The following is an 18609-nucleotide window of genomic DNA, read 5'->3' on the forward strand; positions in this document are numbered from 1 at the left end:
TGTCAAAATACAAGCCTGCTGCTCATGTTTGCCAGATACTCGCTTAGTCTAGTTACAGTTTAGTGTTAAGTTAGTGTCTTGGCATGATGCAACAAACACATATTTTTACATGAGGAGCAACACACTTGACACTCTGAACACATATTTTAAATATGTGCACCATGGAAGAGAGGTCACAGGCCGCTACTGAGTATTTGGATATGGCAATAAATCTGTTATAAAAAGTCTACTGAATTAAACTTTTCTCTTGAAATTATCTTTAAAAAAACCTTTAGAGAAGCTGCCACAGTAGATAAATAAAAATCACCAACAGTAGTGGTTACAATAACATGATAGTTCTCAGTGACTATTTTATAATATCTGCAGAGTGAAATGATTTCATAATAAATAAATACATTTATTAATTGATTAATTATTAATATTAAAAAAAGTTTTATACCTAATTCAACCATCTAATGATATGTTGACATTATAAATAGCTGAAAGTTTTATTCAGATATTACAGGATAAAGTAAAGCAAGCAGAGATGAAATCTTTGAAATCTTACAGTACATTATGATTTTTATTCAAAGGGACAAAAGGCATCTTATGTAATGTCAATTAAATTTGCATTTAACTTTTATAGAACAGCGTAAATTCCCAGGATTAATTTCCGGCACTGCAAGCTGTAAAATAAAAAATTTTTGTAATGACATTGCACTGTTTTTTCAAAGTAAATATGCATACACAAACAGAAATGATGTTATTGAATGTGTTTGTGAGAACAGACTCACGTATTTCATCTTTCACCATGATAATTTCCTCCACAGGGTCTTGCGACCACTGCACTGTCACATTTTTTAATCCGCTGTTATCCAGAGCAGTTTCCAACTATAACAAAAATGTATAATTTTTAAAAATGAGATATTTCACATTTTCTGTTAAAAAACCCTTCAAATGATCTATGATTTGTTGGAATATGTTTGAAATCAATGTTTGAATCGGCAAAGTCGACAAATGACACTGCATGGAGCAGGTGCTTGACTTTATGACTGCGCAGCTGGCGCTGCACGGAGCAAAGGCACCTGACTTTATGACTGCACAGCAGATGGTGCATCGAGCAGAGGCACTTGTGCAGCTGGCGCTGTATGGAGCAAGGGTGCTTGACTTTATGATTGTGCAGTTTTGATAATAACTACACTAGTCAACATTTGAAGAAGATCAAAAAAACTTCATAAGAGTTGTCCGCAGTCATAAAGTCAAGCGTCTCTGCTCCATGCAGCGCCAGTTGCCAACAGGAACGGGTATTGTTCAAAACTATAGACAACATTTATGAAAGGTTTTGATCCACTTTAAATGTTGACTAGTATATTTGCATAATCAAATACAGACCTTACTAATGCAATGTACTTTTTGAGCTCCAGAAACAGTGATAATCAGATTTTACAGAAAAAAATTGTAATGATATTTGTGCAGTTTTGAATCTTAAAAAATGAACTTTAATGAGAAATAATCAATTTTGATTTCTTTCTCTCACCTGTTTCAGTAGATTGTTTTTCACTGTAGTTTCAGTCAAATCAGCACTGGAGCTAAACTTCATCTTTATCATAGACCTTTTAACACAGCGATCTAACATACATGCAGATACAAAAACACACAATGTCTAAAATATAAAAAATACTAATGCACAAAATTTAGAAACACGTTTGCAAAAATATATGTTTTGTAGAGTTCTGACAAAAATATGTGATAATGTAAGGACATAATTATTATTAGTTAATATTTTAAGCAATACTCAGACTTACCTGCAAAGACTTCCACCTCACACATAGAAAGGGTCTTCCCATTTCCAGGAAGAAACACATTCACATAACGTCCCTCCATTAGAAAACAATTGTAGGTGTAGGACTCACCTGCTGGAATACCAGAAATAACAGCACATCTAGAGAGAGAGAGAGAGAGAGAGAGAGAGAGAGAGAGAGAGAGAGAGAGAGAGAGAGAGAGAGAGAGAGAGAGAGAGAGAGAGAGAGAGAGAGAGAGAGAGAGAGAGAGAGAGAGAGGGCTTATCCTAGTCCCAGACGAAAATGCATTTTTTAAGGTGCCTTAATTTAAAAACATCTTACAGTACTGTGCAAATAAATGTCTTAGGCCACCAGCATGCTGTTTTTACAAACATACCTTACAAAAACAGTGATGGTGTGCATCTTGAGACAAAACAAATGGCACCCAAATAAAAAATATATATTTTTTGTAATCCTAATTGAATGACTTCAAATAAACCTCAAAAAAGCTCAAGATTTGTTTCGGGCCAAGAGAGATCAACACTAAATACTGACTGATGCCTAAAGAAGAATTTAGTTCTAAAAATGTTTTGTTTTTAATTTTGTGTACATATTTCCTGTATGTTTATTTTTGTAATAAAAAGAGTGAAAAATAAATATGGATGGACATTACTTTGCTAAAACAACAAATCTGGTGGTGGTAGCCTAAGACTTTTGCACAGTAATGTATATTTATTTATATTTTGATATATACATAAATATTTTTCTTAAAATTATACATTTACACTATGTGTGTATTTATATATACATAATAATTACACACACAAATATATTATGCAAACACAAACTTTTATTATGTATGCAATTAATCTTTTGACGTTTAATCTTTTGATTAATCTTTATTCCCTAGTATAAAAAGATATTAATAAATATTAATCAGAGACTTTTTTGCCTGCATCTACAGTGCACAGCATAAATGAATACACCCCCTTTGAAAATTAAGATTTTTCTCCATTTGTTAGTAAATATGAGACCTATTTGCTGTATTTTTACACACCAGTTTTATAAAACATTTATGTTTCTTAACATAAGAGTGAAAGTCACTTACCATCTTAAGGACATGAAAAATAAAACATTTAAATCAAATGAGGTGATGCAAAAATAAGTACACCCTACAAAGATTCTTAAAAAATATATCTAATATTTTGTATGGCTTCCATTAAAAACAGCACTAATTCTTTTAGACACTGAATAAAGAAGTTAAAAACATACAGTTACATCTTTTATTCTCCATTCTTGAACAATAACCTCTTTCAGATCCTGGAAGGAAAATTACGTTCTGTTTGTCTTTTCAGAGCTCCCCATACCTCAACCTGGGGTTGAGGTCTGATTCACTTTTACCCTGTGCTTCTTCTAAAATGAATTAGTGACCTTAGATGTGTGTTTTGGGTCACAATCATGTTAAAAGATTGCCCAGTGACCAACGGCACAGAGTGATGGTAGCATCTTCTCTTAAAGTATTTCACAGTACATCTGTGTATTCATGATGCCGTCTATAAAGTTCAACTCTCCGACACCTTCAGCACTCATGGAAGCCCACAGAAGAACACTGCCACCATGCTTTACTGTTGGTACCATGCATTTTTCATTGTACTCCTCACCATTTCCACACCATAAAGTTTGGAACACCTCAGAGCCACAAAGATTGTCAATTGTCAATTGTTTCAAAGCAGCTTTATATGAATAGATGTGGGGAAAACACAGAATAATCTATAGATAATATAAGAAGAAGAATACAGCGGCTAAGAATAAACCATACAAGCAAACGTAGTAATAATGTAACGTATACAGTAAAGTGCTAAGTTAAACCAATGTTGGCTGATTCTCCTGGAGATGAAAAAACCCCTAGGAGAAAAACCCTGTGGGAAAACTCCTAGAAGGACAAAAACCCTTGAGAGAGATTAATATATATTTATATATATAAACACGGTAGAGATAGGAAGCAGGTAAGTGGATTAAACTGGTTCAGCCGGTGGTCGTTGGTCGCGTATCGGCTGGGCAACACGTTGAAGAAAGGCCAGTAGACCAGTGGTGTGATGACCTTCACAGCTACAGGAACTGGGTCTGTTTATCTCATTGTCCTCGGGGTCGAATATGAGACAGGGAGAGAGAAACAAAATCCTATTAGTGTAGGGGCCGTTCGCATGTAATGCAAATGTCATACAGAATTGTGGTTTAAAATCTGCTCGGTTCCAGACAAGATACCTATTGCGGCATAAGTATATTACCCAGATTAGTTATGTGAATGCTATGTCTTAAGTTTAGACTTAAAGTGATCGACTGTGTCTGATTCTCGAACATTATTTGGATAATCATTCCAGAGCTTAGGGGCTAGATAGGAAAAGGATCTACCACCTTTAGACACTTTTGATACTCTAGATATAATTAATTGGCCAGAATTTTGTGATCGTAGTGTGCGTGATGGATTGTATTCTGATAGTAGTTCTTTAATATACGAGGGCGCTAGGCCATTTAAGGCTTTGTAGGTGATTAGTAATATTTTAAATTGTATGCGATATTTAACCGGTAGCCAGTGTAAAGATGCCAAAATTGGACTTATGTGATCATACTTTTTAGATCGAGTAAGTACTCTTGCAGCAGCATTTTGAACTAGCTGAAGCTTGTTTACCTGATTTGCGTGACATCCCCCGAGTAACGAGTTACAATGTCTAGTCTAGAGGTCATAAAAGCGTGGATAAGCGTCTCTGCATCTGATGCAGACAGGATATGGTGTATTTTTGAGAAATTTCTAAGATGGAAGAATGCTGTGCGGCAGACGTTGGAGATATGACTAACGAAAGATAGATTGCTGTCGAACATTACATCTAAATTCTTAACCGTGGAAGATGGCACCACCGTGCAGCCATCTATGGGCAATTTGTAATCTGACATATTATGTTTGGAGCGATTTGGTTCAATAATAAGTATCTCTGTCTTAATGGAGTTTAGCATAAGAAAGTTATGTGCCATCCAGTCCCTAATATCACTAATGCAGTCTGTTAGTTTAGCAAACTGGTGGGTTTCGCTCGGATGTGAGGAGATGTAAAGCTGGGTATCATCCGCATAGCAGTGAAAACTTATGTTATGTTTCCTGATAATGTCTCCTAGAGGTAACATATATAACGAGAACAGGATAGGACCTAAAACTGATCCCTGCGGTACACCGTATTTAACCAGGGAGTGATATGACTCTTCCTCATTTACATAAACAAAGTGATATCGATTGGTTAGATACGATCTAAACCAGGCTAATGCCTGACCACTGATGCCAACATACTTTTCTAGTCTATTAAGTAAGATTGTGTGATCTATTGTGTCAAAGGCTGCACTAAGGTCTAGTAATATAAGGATTGAGATTTCACCACGATCGGATGTTAAAAGGAGGTCATTTGTAACTCTAAGCAGCGCTGTCTCTGTGCTATGGTGGGGCCTGAATCCTGATTGGAACTTTTCATATGTATTATTATTCACTAAGAATGTGTATAGCTGGCTTGTTAACTACCTTTTCTAATATCTTAGAAAGAAAAGGTAGATTTGAGATTGGTCTAAAGTTATTAAGATCTCCCTGGTCAAGGTTTGTTTTTTACTGAGCTGTCTAATAACTGCTAGTTTGAAAGCTGTTGGAACGTATCCTAATTCTAGCGATGAGTTAAAGATATTTTGTACCGGGGCTGACACTACAGGGAATACCTCTTTAAGTAGTTTTGTGGGAACTCAAGATGTTCGTATGGTAAACTAGTGGTAAATGTACTATTGGGTATAGTGGTGGCTGCTTGTGTAGTTTCTATGTTTTCCCTAATAAACATAATTTTGTTAGTAAAGAAGTTCATGAAGTCTTTACTATTGTGTTGGAGTTTACTATTGGTTTCTGTTTGTTCTTGGTTTCTAGTCAGTTTCGCAACTGTACTAAAGAGGAAATGCAGTTAATATGATTTTTTTTTTAATGAGCTTGCTGAGATAGGTAGATCTGGTGGTTTTTAATAGCTTGTCTGTAGTATTTAACACTCTCTTTCCATGCTGAACCCCATACCTCTAACTTTGTGCTTCTGTAGTTTCGTTCCATTTTTTTAGCTACCTTTTTTAGGGCTGCGGTATGATGATCATACCATGGAGCTGGCGTTTTTTCTTTGATTCTCTTTTTTTGAATCGGAGCAACGGCATCCAGCGTGCTAGAGCAAACGTTGCTCAGGTTTTCTATTACAATATCCAGATCTTCACTGTTATCTGCTACATGTTTCATTAGTCTTTGTCTCATTACTCCAAAGTATAGAGAGCTAGAGACCCAATAGTTTTTACCTTTCTCAAGCAAAAGGCTTTTTTTGCTTTACCAGTGGCTTTCTCTATGAATGACAGCCATACATGCCTCTCTTATTGCACTGTACATCCGTCGTCTTGTGTCATGGGAAACACCCCAGATTGACTTTCTAATGATTTAGCCAACTGTGCTGAACTTGCATGATGATTTTTTTCGACATCTCTCATCACAAAACCTTGACGAGGTGATAACTTCAGTAAACATCCTGGAGATCGCAGAGAGCTTCCTTTTTTAATTTTTGGATCCCTTTCGTGACAGTATTCAAACTTATTTGCTATGCTTAACTAATTATATTGAAACCTTAACCATTTTGTGCAAATAAATGATTTTATTTCTCACGTCTTGAGACCATGTGGTGCTATTCTGTCACCATTACATGAGAGTGGATTTTCTCTTTTAAATACCACCCTCAATTGCCAGTTATCCTGTGGCCACCTGTGTGATGATTAATTATATTCATAATTTCCTAGTGAATTCCTGTTAATTACACTTTATTTATTTTGCTAACATATTCATCAGGGTGTACTCATTTATGCATTACCCCATTTTATCTAAATTAATTATTTTTGTATCCTAAAGATGGTCAGTGACTTTCACTCTTTTGTCAATAAAAATAAATGTTTAATAAAACTGTTTGGTAAAAAAGAAAGCAAATTGGTCTCATATTTACTAACAAATGGAGAAAAATCTTAATTTTCAAAGGGGGTGTACTCATTTATGCTGTGCACTGTACTTAAAACAATCCACATGGACTGTTGACTATCACATTTAAAAACTCATCAGTATTAAATGAAAGAGCTTCTCACAGTGGATTGTTGTTTCCGTCGTTTTCCAAAGATTTTCCAATGTGAATCTCTGCTCCCACTATCTGTTGTGGACAGCAGTCAACATTGTTCGTAATGACAACCCGGTCTATACAGTGCACGGCACCCAGATCCAGTCTCCACCATGGGTTACTCCCATATATAGTTCCTGCACATGTTGAATCTAGTTTGCCATCAATAGCTTTTTCAGCATAGTTAATGAACCATGTTGATGACTGCAGTACAGCTGCTCCTTGTGCCAAATTTTCTGGAAATGCGTTAGGAAAGGTTTGTAAGAACCTGAATCTGGAAAAGTGAAAGGTAGGAATGCACCAATACAAAGATTCTGTTGCGATACCCATATTCATTTATTTAGAATGACATCAGATGCTTTGAATTATGTAAAGAAATCCTATTAAATGCAGTTCTGTTGTCAATGTTAGCCGATGCAAACCAAATCCACAAAAATATACTTTTTTCACACACACAGCACAAGTTCTCACCCATTTAGATTTCTTTTCTTTAGATTGGCTTTCTTTAAACAATTGGCTGATGTCTGTTAGTTGGAAAAACTGCTTTATTTGCCCTGATACTGATGATATTTACTATTAGCTGATATTATAAACAGACGTAGACCTACCTTCCTTATAAACCTCCACCTCACATAGATTAAGAATCTTCCCAGCCCCAGGAAGAAACACATTGACGTATCGTCCCACCATCCCACCACATGAGTAGATGTAGGACTGACCTGCTGGAATACCAGAAATAACAGCACATCTAAAGAAAGAGAGAGAGAATTTAAAATATGCACAAAGAAGAGTAAATAAAAATGCAAACATTACTTGTCGAATTATTAGATTATTATTTTTAATATAAAAATAATACGAGGAAACAAATAATAGTTAAAGGTGCATTGTTTAACTTTTAGAAGGATCTCTTGACATTAATGCAATATAATACATTTGTCAGGAACACGACATGAACCCAGGTGCAGACACTTTGACAAAAACTTTTATTTGAGACAAAACAAGAAAACAAAACCCACGAGGGGGCGAAACACACTATGCAAACAAAACACTAAACAGACTTGGCAAAACAATAAACTTGACAAAAGATACACTGGACTAGCAATAGCATAAACTCTAACAGGACTGGTACAAAACGAACGAGCACAGGACAGCAAACACAAGGGCATTAAATAAGGGAACAAATCAAGAGGGGAACAGGTGACATGATTCAAACAATGATGGGATAATTAATGAGGAAACAAGGGGGCGGGGTCAGGAGACGAGACAGAAAGCACATGGCAATGAAAAAACAAAGCCAGTGCTCTCACACAAAACATTGGGCTGCCATGATCCTGTCACTATGACTTAAACTGTGACCTGAAGACAGGACCATGACAACATTACTATCAGAATACAATCCATCGCGTACACTGCGGTCGCAAACTTCTGGTCACTTAATTATCCCTAGAGTATCAAAAGTGTCTAAAGGTGGTAGATCATTTTCCTACTTAGCCCCTAAGCTCTGGAATGATTTACTGAATAATGTTCGAGGATCAGACACAGTTGAGCAATTGAAATCTAAACTTAAGACATTTCTCCTTAACAAAGCATTCACATAACTCGTCTGGGTAATATACTTATGCCGCAATAGTTAGCCTGTCCAGAACTGAACAGATATTCAACCACAGGCCTTCCTGCAACGTGATGCCCAGCCAATGTCTGACCAGTGATCGCTTCCTGTTTAATTTACTTGTATTTCACACACACACACACACGCACGCACGCACGCACGCACGCACGCACGCACGCACGCACGCACGCACGCACGCACACACACACACACACACACACACACACACACATATATATATATTTACACACACCACCTTTAAAGCTAACGCAAGTGATTTACACTGCAATTCATCGACTGGCCACTAGAGGCTCCAAAAGGGAATCAAATACCCACAGACCCCCATGTTTAAATGCCCAACTTTACAGCAAAAAATAATAAGTTTACAGCCTGGTAGAAAAACAAATTTTGGCCTTCATGACAACTGTGAGGGGGGGTGAAGATTTGTGTAACCCATCCATTTAAATTATATTAAGCCTTAAAGTTCTGCATAATTAAGGTTGTCACTACTGTTGAGTTAGGCAGGCGTGGTTTCAGCAACCAACCACTTCAGCTTCACCAATGTTCTGCCTTTTTACCCATTTTCGGTTATTCGTGAGTGATGCATAGTGACACGATGTTAAGATGGTGATGGCAGGCCCCACTAACTATTGCCTTCAAAAAAGATCTTCACAAACCTATGGGTGACGTCACCGACACTACGTCCATATTTTTTAATATTCTATGATTTAAAATGAAAACTAGCAGATCTAAGTGTTATGGCACAAAGGTGATAACTTTGAATCTTATTGGTTTTTGTGAGTCTACTTAGCATTTGATTGTTTCATCAAGAGACACAGATCATTTAAACAGTTTAAACTATAATGTGAGTAAGGCAGGATTTCATTTTACTGAAGTCAGAGTGCTTTAAAGCTTTAAAGCAAAAAACTAAAGTATGTAAAAAACGAATATGTTTTTTTGTGTTATGCTCAAAACAGGCAGGTTCATTACAGTAAATGTTGCATCTCTTCATATACGCAACAATATAAGCTAAATCGCAGTATGTACTGTAACTCACAGTGGATTGTTGTTGCCATTTTTGTCCAAAGAGTTGCCGATGTGAATCTCTGCTCCATTGATTCGGTCTGAACAGCAGTCTACTCTGTTACTGATGACAACACTTTCCACACGGTACGTATAACCCAGATCCACTCTCCACCATGGGTTACTCTCAGAAAGGCTTTCTGTGAAGGTATCTAGTTTGCCATCAATAGCCTTCTCAGCAGATCCACTGGAAGATGTGGATGACTGTATAACACCTCCTCCTGATGCCAAATTTTCTGGAAATTTCAATATCAAGGTGTGTAATATGCTGAATGTTTAAATAGTTAAGAGTGTGGTTTTCTGGACAGGTCTTATCCTAGTCCCAGACTAAAGTGCATGTTTGAGCTTGCATAACTTGCACTGACATATCTGGTCATATATCAGATGCATACCAGTATTGTTTAAGAAGGATCTCTTGACATTAATGCAATATAATACATTACTATCAGAATACAATCCATGGCGCACACTGCAGTCGCAATTTTATTTTGTAGGGTATGTTTGTTAAAAACTACCTCAATGTCCTTATATAACTAGTCTCAGCACTGTATTAATCCAAACCCTGTCTGGAAAACCTCCCCAAATAGTTTAACTCTTTCCCTACCAGTGTTTTTTTTTAAAGATGCCAGCTAGTGTGCCATTTTTAATGATTTTCACACCCAGCATAGGTTAAATTACAACCTTACACTGTCTTGAAAATAACCTAGCAGATTTTGGAGTGCAATGATCCCAAGCATTGTTGCAATGTACTGTAGTTAGTTGCCAGTTCCATCAAACGCAACAGATGAAAAGTAAAAATGAAAGTGACAAGCTTGTCAAGTATTCAACGCATACTCGAAACTTGACCTCTGCATTTAACCCATCCCAGTGAGAAGTGAATTCAGTGGGAAGCTATCCCAGTGCCTGGGGAGCAATTAGGGTAAGGTGCCTTGCTCCAGGGCAGCAACCCGCCAGCCAAGAGATTGGAACTACGACTCTATAACCACAGACTACAACTGCCCCAAAAATAATAAAAAAGTCTTACTTGGATATCCATTTTCCATTTCAGGATTTGATGGTGATAACTCTGCAAAAAAAAAAAAAAAAAAAACATGTGACCACAGGATTCAAATGTGTAACACATGTATTTATATTTAACATTCATTTGAATTACAAATACAAAGCACATCCAAAATGACATAACACTTCTTGGAACTCCATGTTGAATGTTGTTATCTTGTGAGTTACCTCCAAACACCTCTGTTTTCCTTTCATTCACGTTTAAAAAAATATCCTAATTTATTCACCAATAAATAAACCACATCTGCATGATGAAATATATGATAATGTAAGGAGATTACATTTATCTGACGCTTTTATCCAAAGTGACTTACAATTGCTATATATGTCAGAGGTCGCACGCCTCTGGAGCAACTAGGGGTTAAGTGTCTTGCTCAGGGACACAATGGTGTGTCACAGTGGATTTGAACCCAGATCTCTCACACCAAAGGCGTGTGTCTTATCCACTGCGCCATCAGATTACTATAAATTAATATTTTGAAGCAATACTATAGATTTACCTCCAAAGACCTCCACCTCACACATAGACAGGACCTTGTCATTTCCAGGAATAAACACATTCAGATAACGTCCCTCCATTCCAGAACATTTGTAGGTGTGGGGCTGACCTAATGCGATACTAGTTATAACAGCACATCTAGAGAGAGAGAGAGAGAGAGAGAGAGAGAGAGAGAGAAAGAGAGATGATCTATCGGTGCATCCCTAGTAAAAACCCATCAGTTTAACTGAAAGAGCTTCTCACAGTGGATTGTTGTTGCCGTTGTTCTCCAAAGAGTTTCCAATGCGAATCTCTGCTCCGTTAATTCGATCTGCACAGCAGTACAAAACGTTTGTAATGACAATGCTGTTTATATGATATATGGCCTGCAGATCCAGTCTCCACCATGGGTCACTCCCATTAACAGTTTCTGTGCACGGTGAATCTAGTCTGCCATCGATAGCTCTTTCAGCATACAAATCGTCATATGTTGATGACTGTATAACAGCTGCTCCAGTCGCCAAATTTTCTGGAAATGCATCGAGAAATGTTTGTAAGAACCTGACACTTAAGTAATATAGGGGTGGTTTCCCGGACAGAGATTAGCTTAAACCAGGACTAGACCTTAGTTTAATTAGGAAATATAACTAGTTTTACCAAACATGTCTTACTAAAAACATTACTTGTGTGCATTTTGATGCAAAACAAAGGGCATGTATTTTAAGATATGTCAGTGCAAGTTGTTTTTAGTTTGGACAGCTCTTATGTTTATTTTAGTCTAGGACTAGTCTAATCCCTGTCCGGGAAACCGCATACCATACAGTAATATATACTGTAATGATGTGAAGAGATTAGCTGATGATGATATAAACAGACTTACCTTCTCTATAGACCCACAACTCACACAGACTAAGGTTCTTATTATTTCCAGGAAGAAACACATTGAGATAATATCACATCAATCCATTACAATAGTAGGTGTGGGACATGTTGGCTGGAATACCATCAATAATAGCACATCTAAAGCGAGAGAGAGAGAGATGTGTTTGAAAGACAAAGTTTTTAACTTATAAATAAAATGAAGGAATGCATTAAATAAATAAAACTGCTTTATTATTATATTAACCTTACTGTGTTTGAGTAGCCTGGGTTTCCCCATGCTGCCTTGCGCGCAAATTTATTAATGCAGCAAGTCTAGCATGGAAACTATGGACCAGTTTTTCCTCTGAAATAAGGAGCCAATCACAGAACACGGAGGGGGTAGCAAGACGATGACGACGTCTATGCGACACACCGAAGCAGTTTTGTTTATCCAAGACGGCAGCAGACGCAAAGTTACTTTTCAATGCAGCCTTAGATAGTGGTAGTTTTGAACGCAAGTTTATTTAAAAAAAAAAGCAACTTTTGGCATTTAACAATTTCAAATCCAAGAAGGATGTTTGGATATGGCAAGACATGATAGCCACAGAGTTTTATAGGACCAACCTCCTAGGCATCGTCGTCAACGAAGTACAATTACCTTATAAATGGTAAGTGGTATTTATTAATATCATATTGTCATTATGCCTGTAGCCTATCTACTGTGGTTGTCACAGTGCCACTAAGTTGTGTCGCTTTTCAACATCAATATACAGCTACCGGTTTAGCTGTGTGCACATGTACCCGATAAAAGTTGTTTATGTTTGAATTTTTGTCGCTCTACATACGTCATCTGGTATAATTGAAACAATTGGCTATGAGCTACATACTCATAAATGAATGGCTGATAAACGGCTCTGGGCATTTGTAAACACGCCTCAAATACGAGAAAATGAGCATGTGGTTCCCAGACCACGTCTCATTTTCGTTAGCCAGGCTAGTGTTTGAGCTTATTGAGCGAAATTCAAATGAAAACAAGCAGATCTGAGTGGCATAAATAGAGACTTCTATTACAAATACTGTATATGCTAAATAATATTAACCCACTGTTGATAAGCCTGTATTGTCTTCAATTCAATTTTATTTATATAGCTCTTTTCTTGTTTTCTTGAGAAAAGCAAAGAACAACAAAAGCATGACAGTGTTTAAGTATATTTTTGAATGGAGTACATGAAGTTACATGGGGTTTATTTTCTTATTTAAATAATGTAATAAATAGAACTCCATTCCAAACTATATCATGAACATAGTCTAGGAGGGACTGCATGAATGTGTTGAAATGTGTACTTGTAAAATAATGCAATAACTAATACTCCAATTCCAAACTATAATTTTAAATCTTACACGAAAAGAAGTGTTACACCCACTTTTTGTGGCAGTACTTGTCTTTGAATTTGTAAGGGCAGATTCATTAAGTCACAGTCCTTTAGTTTTAAAGTTCATTTTTAATTTATTAATCACAATAATTTGAACAGAAATAATCTAAAATGTTTTTGTTTTATGTTCATAAACATGCAGATTTAATTTAGTAAGGCATCTCTTCATTAACACAGCTGTGCTTCTTAAAACAGCCGAATCAGTGTATAACTCACAGTGGATTGCTGTTGCCGTTGTTGACTTTTGAGCTGCCAATGCGAAGCTCTGCTCCAGTTATTTGTTCTGAACCACAGTTTAGTCTGTTATTGAAGACAACTCTGTTCACACGATATGTATAAGTCATATACAGTCTCCACCATGGGTAATTCCCAGCAATGGGTTCTCTGCATTCGCTATAATAAACTTCTGTAAAAAGTAAAGCCAGTTTGTAACAGTAGAAAGTGGTTATTTCAATACATAGTTTATAACTCATTTCCTGCCAGCCATTTTTTGAAAAGTTGCCTGCCAACATTGTTTGTGATTTTCAAATAAGTTTCACAAAATGCCTTCCAGGAAAATCTTCATCTGAAAAAATATATACATACAAATATATCAAATGAAAGAACAGACCCTCTGCTTTTTTAAACAAACAAACAAAAACAAAAAAATGGGGGGGGGAATCCTATTTATATTGTTTTCTGTGCTTATAAACTCTTAAATATGAGTATTTTTCTTTAAAAATAATTTTTTAGCAAAAAGCTAAAATAATTGCATTTTTGTGAAGGAATTTGGTTAGAGATCAGATTCAGAACGGTGATCAAAACATACACAGAGTTTAAAATTAGTAAATAACGAGATAACTCATCAATGGCAGGGAAAGAGTTAATAACGTAAATTTACAGCTATTGGCCCAGCTACGGTAACTTTACAACATTTAACAGTAAACCTGTCTTGAGCTGTAAAAACATGGTGTGTTACAATACATGTCAATGTAAATTCTAAGATCACTTTTCTCATAAGATATATTGAATGAATTGCATGCTAGAGCAGGGGTGCCCAACCCCTGCACTGGAGGGCTACCGTCCTGCAGATTTTAGCTCCAACCTCAATCAAACACAACAGAAGCAGCTAATCAAGGTGTTCAGGGTTACTTGATCATTACAGACAGGTATGTTGGAGCTGGGTTGGAACTAAAGTCTGCAGGACGGTAGCCCTCCAGTGCAGGGGTTGGGAACCCCTGCTATAGAGCATAGCTGCGGGTACTAATTTTAAAGCCAAAGGTATACTAGGGACTGACGTTCTTTAATGTTTACTTCTTCCAAGAACAGAAAGCTGTCGAGCATTTTCATCAGCATGATGTTTGATTTCTCTTCTTTGTTTTCTTGTCGTTTGTTCTAAACCAGGGGTGTCCAATACGTCGATCAGGATCGACCAGTCGATCGCAAACGCAATGCCGGTTGATCGCACATAAGTTAACTGCTGTTCCACGCGTGAAATTGGCAATATGGTCTTAAAAAACTTGTGTGTTTCACAATTACTCTGAGTTGCTGCGCCTGTCTTCTCAAATGTGGATGCCCATTCTTGCCTTCACCCAGGAGCTGATCCACGCGCACAGTGTGTGTGAGCGAGCGAGCGAGCAAACGAGAGAGAGAGGGCGAGGCAGTGTAGCGCTGATTTATATGTTGTCATTTTCTAGTTTGTTTCACTAAACCGTATCTCCGCTATTTTAAGGAATACTCGACATGTACTCAATGATTTTTTTTAGCTCTTCAAAAAGAATAGAGTAATGGTAACAACCCTTAATTCAATGTAGAGGTATAGTCCTAACAAGCATTTAAAATGTTATAAAAATAATTAACTGTGTTTTCAGCAGTGAGATCTTGTCGGCTCTATCATTTTAAAAGTAGATCGCCACACAAAAAAGTCTGGACACCCCTGTTCTAAACTGTGTTGTTTGTTGTAAACTGTGGCCTCGCAATGAGGGTATGTCCCTTCCACGAACGCCGCCTCAGTGTCCCACTTTTCCAATATTTGTTTCATTGTTCTTAAAAGTATTGCACATTTAAGGAAGAAATGGTTAAAACCTCAATGAAGGTAATTCGCTATTTCGCTGAATTCCAATGCAACTTATGTTTTTCATTTGCGTGCTGAAATCATTTGTCTGGGTTAATTCATGATCATCAGACTTATTAAGATTTAAAAGTGAAAGTCAAATGCATAAAATAGACAACAATATAGGTAGGCGTAGTAAATAAATTAATAAATACATTAAAAGAAGTAGAAGTCACTATCAGTCACAGTGTGGAGCCCCCCAAGGGATTAAATTGCCGTCCCATTTAAGCCATCCTGGCAAGAGGCTAAAACGTCCCAGGGAGTAAAAATGTTTAATTGTAGTTAATAAACAAAAGATCTTCACCTGCATATCCATTTGCCATGTCTAGAATTGATGATATTAACTCTGCAAACAAACGGTGCACACAAAATTCAAATGAGTTTATATTTGTAATTTATTTGAATTACAAATACTTATCCTTACATTGAGTGACACTTCATTTAAACTGACATTTCATTACTTTTTACATCATCTGGGGTTTTGTTACCCTACTTTGAAACACCTTTGTTTTTTATTAGTTCACAATTTAAGCAGTGATTACAAATTAATATTTTCACTAATGAATTAATCACATTTGTTTGATACTGATGCAAATTGACCAATTCATATGCAATAAGGTCAGAGTCAATGTTATCAATATGTCCAGACTTGCAACAAGCCGAAACCATTCCTGTTGAATCCCTTTCAAAAACAAAATATATGAAACTATTTACCTGCAGTGGCCCTTGAAAAAAAATATATATAAGCTTTTCTCAGAATATAGTTATTTCACTTTTCTCATTTCAGCTGTCATTTTGCTTTTTAATGGATGTAAGCCAGTTCTCTTCAGGTTCACAAAGATGTATTAACATTTGACAACCCAAAACTTTTAAACATTGATTTCAGATGGGATTTAGCTTATTAATAAGCAAGTCTGATTTGTAAACTTCCCCTAACGAAAATTAACCATGGTTTTATTGTGGTAAAAGTGTAGTAACCATGTTTTTTTATGTATTGATTACTATCAGCAAAACTATGGTTTTACTACACTAACCATGGTTTAACTGTGGTTTTTGAAAACCATAGTTGTCGAAATCCTGATTATTTTGTGGTTACCATGGTTTAACTACAGAAACCATGGTTTATTTTCGTAAGGGTCCCAGAAATACTTAAGAGAACAATCCTAAAATTTAAATGTAAACAAAATCCCCCAGTAAATATGAGCACATCATATAAAACAAACAAACAGTAAATTGAGTTGAATAGATTCAATGTCAAGCAAATGGTGCAAATGTTACTTTGGCCAATAAACTAAGAAAAAAATACAGCAAATAATGTAAAGCATTAAATAAACGGTTGTAAAACATTTACTGGTAGAAATATTCACACAATACAATGTTGAGAAATAAAATGCAAAACACAAAAGTTTGTACTTTACCCAGTAAGATCAGCAGGCAGCTGTAAAACTTCATGTTTGCGTCTGTCTGTCTTTTACAATGAAGACTGAGACTTAAATCAGTTCGATAGAAGATGACCCATCCTCTGTCTCCTTCGTGGTGTCTCCTCCTCTCTTTCTCCACCACATTCACCTGCATCTCCTCCCCACTGTCTCCATCTCCCTCGCCTGCATCTCCTCCTCTATGTCTCCATCACGCTCACCTGCGTCTCCTCCTCTACGTCTCCATCACCCTCGCCTGTGTCTCCTCTTCTACGTCTCCATCACGCTTGACTGCGTCTCCTCCTCTTCTACGTCTCCATCACCCTCGCCTGCGTCTCCTCTTCTACGTCTCCATCACCCTCGCCTGCATCTCCTCTTCTACGTCTCCATCACCCTCGCCTGCAACTCCTATTCTACGTCTCCATCACCCTCGCCTGCATCTCCTCCTCTACGTCTCCATCACGCTCACCTGCGTCTCTTTGGCAATAAATTGTTTAGTTGCTTTATTTTGGCATGTTATTGACATACCACAAATGAATAACCACATGAATAATTTATTAGAAAGCATGTCTTCTTTAGTCAACAATTAGTTTTTTATTTGAAGCAGTGAAACAGTTATCAACAGGAGTCCACAGAAACGTGTAAGTGTATTTGATTTTAGCCTTGTGAAGTTTTAGCGCAGTGTCATTGCTAAGAAACGCTCTCTTGTTTACCTTTGTCTCACGTGCTGCAATCCGCGTTTGTTCTCGCGTGTCCTCACGTGCGTTAGTGTATTACAGTAAATACAGTAGTAGTTTCGGCCATTAAGTTGTTGTTGATTGTTTTCGGGCGTGGCCTGCTGAGTTTCAGCCCACATTTGAAGCACTTATTAAAGCAGTCAGTCCACCGCGGCAGCGGTCGCGTGCAGCCCTCGTTGTGTGAAGACCGAAGAGTGTAAAGACCATCAACTCTACCTGCGCGACTTCACCGAGCAGGGACACCGACTGGGCACTTGAGTATTGCACTTTTTGGACTAACTTTTATATTTATCTATTTTGCTCTGTTTTTTTCCTCTTTTGTACATTTCCTATTCTAAGAATTTTGACTATGTGTTTTCAAATCTCTACTCTCATTACTACTCGTAAATCTGTTGTATCAAGTTGCCCCGGGCGAAATATTAACAACCTCCGCACTCTCCCTCCTTCCACTATTGCCTCACTCACTTTTCCCATTGGCTTATGGAACTGCCAATCTGCTGGCAACAAAGCAGATTTCATTACTGCCATTGCTTCACATTCTGGCCTTTCTGTTTTAGCACTTACTGAGACACTGATTAAACCAGACGACACTGCCACTCCGGCTGCCCTCTCCAACAACTACACTTTCTCACACAGCCCTCGCACAACAGGAAGGGGTGGAGGAACTGGTCTGCTCATCCCAAAGGACTGGAAATTCCAACAGCAAACCTCCTCATGCGACAGCAACTCTTTCGAATCGCATGTTGTTACTATCACCCACCCTACTAAAATTTAGTTATTTATCGCCCCCCAGGTCAACTTGGACACTTCTTGGAGGAGTTGGATGTACTTCTGTCTTCATTCCCTGAGGATGGTACTCCTTTAGTAGT

The 18609-nt window shown here is 37.2% G+C and overlaps 1 protein-coding gene across 1 annotated transcript; it reads right to left on the reverse strand.

Annotated features, from left to right (window-relative positions):
• Positions 1-337: 337 nt before the first annotated feature.
• Positions 338-17037, reverse strand: LOC135743660 (uncharacterized). The gene is made up of 9 exons (XM_065261430.1): positions 17004-17037; positions 11464-11728; positions 11213-11358; positions 9637-9898; positions 7579-7718; positions 6942-7206; positions 1785-1921; positions 1517-1608; positions 338-870 (listed from the first exon to the last, which is right to left on the reverse strand). Exons 1-9 carry the CDS (start codon positions 17035-17037, stop codon positions 646-648), a joined length of 1566 nt encoding a protein of 521 aa, XP_065117502.1. The 3' UTR covers positions 338-645.
• Between the last annotated feature and the right edge of the window lie 1572 nt (positions 17038-18609).

Source organism: Paramisgurnus dabryanus, chromosome 2 (assembly GCF_030506205.2).
Source record: "Paramisgurnus dabryanus chromosome 2, PD_genome_1.1, whole genome shotgun sequence".
Taxonomy (NCBI): domain Eukaryota; kingdom Metazoa; phylum Chordata; class Actinopteri; order Cypriniformes; family Cobitidae; genus Paramisgurnus; species Paramisgurnus dabryanus.

What these genes read in the sequence shown, in the direction of transcription:
- LOC135743660 (XM_065261430.1), bottom strand. Translation starts at nt 17,037, where the DNA reads ATGAAGTTTTACAGCTGCCTGCTGATCTTACTGG. An exon ending in AATGGCAACAACAATCCACT is followed by an intron (nt 7,719 to 9,636) that starts GTGAGTTACAGT and finishes CTCTTTCTTTAG; the next exon opens with ATGTGCTGTTATTTCTGGTA. An exon ending in GGTGGAGGTTTATAAGGAAG is followed by an intron (nt 7,207 to 7,578) that starts GTAGGTCTACGT and finishes ACGCATTTCCAG; the next exon opens with AAAATTTGGCACAAGGAGCA.